We start from the raw sequence: 7,410 nt of genomic DNA, 5'->3' as shown, positions 1-7,410 counted from the left end.
GTGACTCGCAGGCTGCTGCTGCTGGTAAACAGTTTGTAGGGATTATTATTATTATATATCATATTATACATATATATTATTATATATATCATTATCATTATCATTATTATTATTCTTATTATTATTGCTATTATTGTTATTATTATATTGTTGTTGTTGTTGTTGTTGTTATTAAATATAATCATCACATCAACAACAGCTCTTTGCACTACTTCCAATCCACTTTATTTATAAAGCACAGATGGATGTAGATTTTTAGGTTTCCAAAGTGCTGCACAACAGGATAAAACACAATAAATAACACAATAGAAACACAATGAAAACATGAAAACAAGATTTAAAAAAATTAAATAAAAGTAAATAAATTAATACATTCATCTGTTTACAGCCTGATTCAATTGTACACAGTCCTTTATCCCCATTTGTAGTTCTTGCTCAAATTTGTATAAAACATTTCTATTTCTACGGTCACTTTCTATTTTTTTATATAGTTTTTGTATAGATGTTAACCACGGGTTAACACAGTTATATCTATTTTCTATGCACTTTCTTTTTTTCAAATTAGTTTCTCTGTACATATTTAAACACCATGCAAATGTTTAATTTCTCTAATAGGAACGTTTGCCAGGAGGTCCCGTATCAGTCTCTCCAGGTGAGTGCATTAAGGTTCAAGGTGAGACAGACATATCTAACTCCAACTGCATTATATTAATATTCACCTTTAACGTTTAGAGTTTAACTCCTCTGTACATATTTAAATCCTATGCAAATGTTTCTTAATTTCTTAATTTTGCTACAAATGTTTAATCTCTCTGTACATATTTAAATTTAGATCAGGTTAGTTTGAACGCATGGTGGAGGAGGACTATCTACCTGAAAGTCCTGCCTCAGGGCAAAATACCCCAAGGATTGATTGACCTTCACATGCGTCATCATCTTCTTCTTTTTAATATTTTATATTTCATGTATTTTCTTAACCTGTTGATACCTCACAGGCTGCATTCATTACATTACATCCCATGAGATCTGCGTTCAGAGGTTTATTCTCTGTAGCTGATGAAGTCTTTATATGAGACGTCCTTTAGCTGCAGCGCCCCTTCTGGTGGAGCCTGGCACAGGCTGTGTTTGGGGTTGCCAGGAGACTTCTTAAAACAGAAACAAGTCTCCACTGTATATTCACCTCCCTCTGCTACACTTCTAATTATGGAAATGATGGAAAACTCTGATGAGGTATGCCAACACAACAGAAATTAAAATTACATATTTGTTACTCGTAACGTTTGGAGCTTCTTAACCAGGTTTTAAAAACCTTAAAACTCTTGAATGTGTTTTGAACTTTTAGTTGGAGCAGTCTCATGAGAAGGAGAGGCTGAGGATGAGGATCGGTGTTCTGGAGGAGAGTGTGAAGTCCTGTGAGGTGGAGTGCAAAGCCAGCAGAGAGACGGTGCTCAGGCTGGTGTCAGAGCTGGACCGAGAGAGAAGGAAGGCTGCCAGCAGTGCAGCGGCACTGGATTCAGTCAAGATGGTACTCACACAGCTTTAACCTCATAGCACAATCAAAGTTGATGGTGCAAACATCTAATTTGGGTTGATTTTATTCATTAAACTGCTGCAGTGACATCTCTCTTTGCTTTCAGGAGTTAGACGGCCTGGCGGTGGGAAGAAAGAGTGCTGAGATGGAGAAGGAAACACTGATGGAGAGGCTCGAGGCCAGCAAGAGAGTCATAGAAGCAGCTCGGCGAGAGTCGCGCTGTTTGGAGAAACAGGTGGAGGAGCTTGAGCAAAAGATCCAGTCGAGCCAGGGAGAGACTCAGGCAGCTGAGGAGAGACTACAGATGTTCCTGAAGAAGATGGCAGCCCTGCTGCAGGGGAGGTGTGAGGACGTCGTCCTTCCCACAGAGAGAGATGTTTTAAACAAAGTGGATAAGGTGAGCAATGGAAGATTTCTTACACAAAAAGTATACATGAAAACCTAAATGTTCTACCTACTCCGTGCAGTCTTTGTCAGAGACGGAGGCGAGGCTGTGCCACGTGTCTGAGAAGATGAGCGAGCAGATGGAGCTCCAGCAGAGTGCACTGCAGAGGGCTCAGCTTGCAGAGCAGCAAGTCCAGGACCTGAGAGACAGGCTGCAGGCTTCGGAGACTGAGCTGTTAACGGCAGACATGCATCGTGACGGGCTGAGACACAACGAGCAGCATGTGAGCGAAGCCATAGTGGCAAGAGAACAGAAGTTACAGGTACAGTGTATTCACTAAATCCATGTTTACTCTCTACAGTATGAAGAGTTCCTGGGACAGCTGTCAGAGACGATGAAGGTTGACAGCATGGCCGTGGATCTGGGCTTTGACATGAGGTGCAAACTCATCCTGTCACGCGTAGAGCAGCTGGTCAGACAAGAGGCGTCTGCTTTGGTGGAGAGCAAAAGTCTGACCTACAGTCTACAGAGAAAGGTTGGAGAGCTGATGGTGTTATTAGTGTCATTTTATTGTGTTTAGATATCACCACTGATTATATATATTTCTGTTTCCAACAGTTAAAGTCACAGAAAGACCAACTAGAGAGCAAAGGACTCCACGTCCAGCTCCTGAGGAAGAAAGTGTCAGACCTGGAGGAGGAGAAGAGGAGCCGATCAGCGCTGGCCGTGCAGCGAGATGATGCTCATGTGGAGGCCAAGAGGCTGCAGAAGAAGCTGGAGCGTCTCCAGGTCGAGCTGAGGGCGACCAGGCAGTCCAACACTGAGCTCAAGGCCCAGCTGATCCACGCCAATGAGCTCAAGGTAGAAGGGAGACGGGTTCAGCCTCAGATTCAATCCAGAGGCATTTTCACCTCATGATTTATCATGTATCTGTGTTCATGTCTGTGTATGTGTGGAAGAATTGTGCACTGATTATGTAAAATGATTGTATAATAGTTAAATATCAGAGAGCAATAAGCCAATAAATAACAGTCGCTTCACCAAACACCTCTGTCTGACGTGCCAAGCTGAAAGTCATAGAACAGAATCAGACCATGAAGGAGCAGAAAAAGAAGCTGGATCAGCTGGTGGAGGGGAAGGCCAAGGTGGAGAAGAAGCTGAACACAGCGAGCTCAGACCTGCAGAGCCACGAGAAGAAGTCCAGAGAGGACCAGCTACAACTCAACACCCTCAGACAGAGTCTGGCTCAGCTGTCTGAGAGGGAGAGAGAGGTAAGAGAAGTATATGATATGCAGAATTTGCTCGGTAGATAAATATTATTGTTTGTTGGTGGAGTGCGGTTGACCTTCACGCTATCATTATCGATGCCAATAGACCTTAAAGAGGAACTTAACACTAAAAATCTTGTTTTTGCTGACCTCCAGTGGTGGTTTAACTTCTCACCTTGCAGGCGTGATGTTCAAGTGTACTCCAGGACTTTGTGACATCACTTTTGACATTACAGCCTGGTGTTAAGTCACTCTTTAAAGACACGTTTACCTTAAAAGTTGGAATATTGGACTCATCAGGTTGCCTGAAATAACTTCTACTGGAGGTGTACATTTTGTAATAATAACACATCTGTTGTCTCTTCTCCCTCGTTCAGCTGGTGGATTTCCGGATGGTTGTTTCTCAGATGGTGGGTCTGGATGCAGCAGCTCCGCCTCTTCCAAATTATGAAATCATCAAATTACTGGAGACCCTTCTTCACACTCATCATCACCATCACCACCTTCATCACGTTAACGCATCCTGGCACTGTCCTACTCACCAGATGCCTCATCTCCACCAAATCCAGGACCTTCCTGACAGCTCCTCCAGGTCTGCTTATCCCGGGGATGCAGCGCCCCTTCGTGAAGCGTAGATTAGTGCACTTAAAGGTACTACTGTGGTCTATAAAGTATATGAAAACAGACCTTACACAGTATGAAATGATCTATGTGGTTTCAGGAAAAGTTCAATATAAATATGAGATGTAAAACACATCAATAAATCAAATAAAAAGACAAATATCAAAGTGAGGATTTGGCATTCATTGTTTTTGACGGTCGCATATACATATCATATTAAGTCTTTACCATTATATACACATGTTACATAATTCTGGACTGTTATACATTTGATACTGAACTCACAGTCATACAAAATATACAATAGTTCTATATGTCATGATTCTCAATCATAAAGTTTGTGTTTCGTGTTTTTTATCTTTAAAAAATAAAACAGCAAAATGTAAAAAGACCGTGGATGACTCGTGTTAAAACTCTTGAATTGCGTCTGGGTTTAATATTAAAACACACGACTTGGCTTTGATGAGTCTCACGTGAATCAATGTAGTTCAAGTTAGAAATGGAACCGTTCACCACAGACACGACGAAGGATGCGAGTAAATAAAAGCAAACATGAGAACCGCATGCCAAAATACAGGTAAAAAAATAATTGCAATGTCAGATATATTAAATGTTACTTTTGTTTTTGTTTTTTTCTTTACAAATTTTCGAGTTACGAGCAAATTCACAGGCTAAATTTCAGCATTTAACTTTGGTGCTATCCACTGACAGATCCTCAGAGAAACACATGGTGTGTGTGACACTGAGTCCATCTTCAGTTCATTCATCCAGCAACGTCCACTGTGGGCAAAAAAACAGTTTCTTCAGGTTTGTCACACCAAAGACGCTCCTCCTACACAGCATTACACAGAGTAACATGGTGAGATGTTTGAGCCTATGTGCTACACATGAAGATAGTAACTGTGGATGGCAGCTGTTTTTCTGCGGTACAAATGGATCATTGTTTAAATCCATTTCATTGATGCAATACTGATGCAAGAATACTGAAATGGATCGCCCTCACACCGCCTACACCGGAGGTGGTCCATTAGTGTAGCTGAGCATCGGGTAGAAGGAATGAGCGAAGTTGTTGGACTGAGAACAGTAGTCCTCCTCAGACATTGGCAGCAGGAAGGCAAAGACCACTAACAGGAGCAGGAAGAACTGGAGAGGCAACGCCACCCAGAGGACGCGCCACAGGAACGAGGACCTACGACCCGGTGACGTCTCCGAATCAGAAGGGAAGGAAGCGGATCCAGCGTCGCTGAGAGACCTGCTCGCACACACACAAAGCATTCACAGCGCAGCACACGCTGACCTTTAGTTACTCGGGTCGTCGATGGATGAGAACACACAGAATCCTGAATGTCTAATTTCAGTAATCACATTATAACGACCACCTTAAATGTGTTTTTCTTTGCTGTTCACCAAAATAAACTCAGCAAAAATAACGGACTAATTCAATTAGTCTAACTCAATAAACAAACTTCATTTAAACCGCTTCAGTGTTTAGGTGTTGTCTACCCATTTTCAATCCAAATAAGATCTCAGTTCAGCGGCAGGGGAACTGCGAGATAGTGCTCGACTGAAGCACCATGCTGTGTTTGAAAGACATCGCCAACACGGTTCAAAGCAATGTTGGGACGGTGTTTCACATTGTGATCTTCATGCTGACTGAGACTGGGTGGATAAACACAGTAACAAAGACAAAGTCACAAAGGCATACGTACTGTACGATCCTGCACCAAACAAATGCATCTGATATGTAAGCTTGCATTCCTTTGCAAAGGATGTTAAAGGATAAAAGACAAAAGGCATGCTGCAAGTGTCAGAGATTTTTTTTTTTTTTTTTTTTTAAAAGGACTCTTTGGAAGTTTGTGTCCTGTTGAAAAATGCAAAGCATGCCGAGGCGAGAGGAGCGAAGCAATCAGAAACAGATTCTTTGAGTTTAGCTCAGCTTTTTTTAAAGGGAATAGTTTGGGAAGTGTGTTTATTTGTTTTCTTGCTGAGAGTTAGATGAGAAGATTGACACCACTCTCAAGTTTGTGTCTTAAATATGAAGCAAGAAAACAAAAAGCAGATTTTCCAACACGTCATACCGTTAATTTAATAATTTATAGTCACCATCACCCTCAGTAAAAACTCTTTTTCCAGTTAAAGGGAATTATTACCTACCTACTGTGACAAACGATACATGTATTTCTTTAAATTAGGAGGATACAGGCCTGCTGTAAACGTCAATGGATGGACATTAGTGACGTATGATTTTACGCTCTGATTGTCCTGTGCTGTTACCAAAGGTGCCCCTTACCACTTGACAAATGGGAGAACTGAGAGGCAAGACTTACAGATGACTGAGGGAGGGGGGGATGGTGGATAGTTGGTGAGATAGCAGCAGCAGAAGAAGAAATATCAGACATGAGAAAGAGAAAGAGAGAGAAAGAGATACTGCAGCCTTTGCATTGTTCATTGCAGACATTTACTGGCTCGGCAATTTGAAAAAAAAAAAAGAAGGAGTGTGTGTGCTCAGTGACAGCGAGCGAGTGTTAGATACAGAGAAGTGTTTGTGTTGAAACGTAAGAGACGCCCTCTGGTTAGCGACATTAAGCAGCCAAGGACATTGGCGGAGAAGAGGCCTTGCACCATTCCTTGTGAAACTCTTTTATCAAGGATGTGTGGGCTGCATTTCAACCTCGTCGCCTAGCCTACACAGAGCGTCTAGACTGACAGAAGATGATGGAAGTCACTATCATGAGCTGCTAATCTGGTGCTGCTTTTAAATGAGTTAATAAATGTTTTTTTATTCTACAAAAACACAGCTGCTGTTAAAGACTTGGGGTGGATTAGACAGCATGAATGGGCCTCCAAGTGCATCATGGGCTGATGAGTTCCATTATCTTCCGGTGTGCGCTAGAAACCAACAGAAAGGTACCTGTGGTGTGGACTGCTCACAGAGGGTCCAGGCTGTGACAGACTACATTTGCCCCGTTGCTGTTTGCAATGAACAGGGGGGGGAGGGGGGGTAAAAGAAAGAAAGTATGTTTCAGTCCAGGCAAATCAAGACAAAGCTACCGATGAAAAGAAATCCCAAAAAAAATGAAAAGAAGAGCAGCGACAAAATCATACGTGAAGGTGATTTTGTAACATTTCTAAAAAGATTTCTGGCTTTTTTCAAAGTGCACGGCTACTTTGAAGTGCTTCAGCTCACGAGTGCAAGAAGCTGATCGCAAAATAGGAAGCTACAAATTATGCATGTGATGCATGAATTTCACATTTACTAACATACACATAATAAAAGCCGTGTCATGCTTATTTGGACTGATATTTAGATAAATAATAATAAATACTGATGCAAAAATATAGCCTACAAATATAATGTCATGCTTTCTACATCAGAAAACCACAATGTTTATGCTTCTTTTGTAAATCAAGCAGTTTCATAATAGCCAGTATTTCTACGAACAACACTACAGGGATCAAACCAAAACTAGAGCGTGAGATTAGAGGAAGGTCTAGTGGGAGAAGAAGATTTGTAGGACAGATGTTTTTTTAGTGTGGAAATACTGGAAGAGAAAAAGAGATAAGTAGGGCAGAACTGAAGAAGTCATCCAAGAAAAAGAAAGAGG

General features: G+C 41.5%; 2 protein-coding genes across 5 annotated transcripts in view; one reads left to right on the top strand and one right to left on the bottom strand.

Moving 5' to 3' along the window:
* Positions 1–968: 968 nt before the first annotated feature.
* On the top strand, positions 969–4,069 carry ccdc170 (coiled-coil domain containing 170). The gene is made up of 8 exons (XM_019254224.2): positions 969–1,230; positions 1,343–1,525; positions 1,638–1,928; positions 1,999–2,199; positions 2,278–2,451; positions 2,535–2,777; positions 2,984–3,187; positions 3,562–4,069. The coding sequence occupies exons 1-8, from the start codon at positions 1,057–1,059 to the stop codon at positions 3,817–3,819; spliced, it is 1,728 nt and encodes a 575-aa protein (XP_019109769.2). The 5' UTR covers positions 969–1,056; the 3' UTR covers positions 3,820–4,069.
* The window catches only part of syne1b (spectrin repeat containing, nuclear envelope 1b), a 68,124-nt gene continuing 64,687 nt past the window's right edge, over positions 3,974–7,410 (bottom strand). For all 4 annotated transcript variants that reach the window (XM_027274964.1, XM_027274965.1, XM_027274966.1 and 1 more), the window contains 2 exons: positions 6,717–6,775; positions 3,974–5,057 (listed from right to left, as the gene is read on the bottom strand). In XM_027274964.1, the coding sequence (XP_027130765.1) occupies positions 4,814–5,057; positions 6,717–6,775 (303 nt within the window). In that variant the 3' untranslated portion in view covers positions 3,974–4,813. The remainder of the gene's footprint in view (positions 5,058–6,716; positions 6,776–7,410) is intronic.

Source organism: Larimichthys crocea, chromosome XXIV (assembly GCF_000972845.2).
Source record: "Larimichthys crocea isolate SSNF chromosome XXIV, L_crocea_2.0, whole genome shotgun sequence".
NCBI classification, from domain to species: Eukaryota; Metazoa; Chordata; class Actinopteri; family Sciaenidae; genus Larimichthys; species Larimichthys crocea.
The sequence above is the reverse complement of the archived record's forward strand: the minus strand, read 5'-3'. Positions and strand labels throughout refer to the sequence as shown.

Bases quoted from the DNA above. Each gene is read 5' to 3' on its own strand.
- ccdc170 (XM_019254224.2), top strand. From the start codon at position 1,057: ATGAAGTCTTTATATGAGACGTCCTTTAGCTGCAGCGCCCCTTCTGGT. The intron at 1,231-1,342 runs GTATGCCAACAC...TTGAACTTTTAG, and splicing joins TGATGGAAAACTCTGATGAG to TTGGAGCAGTCTCATGAGAA. The intron at 1,526-1,637 runs GTACTCACACAG...CTTTGCTTTCAG, and splicing joins CACTGGATTCAGTCAAGATG to GAGTTAGACGGCCTGGCGGT.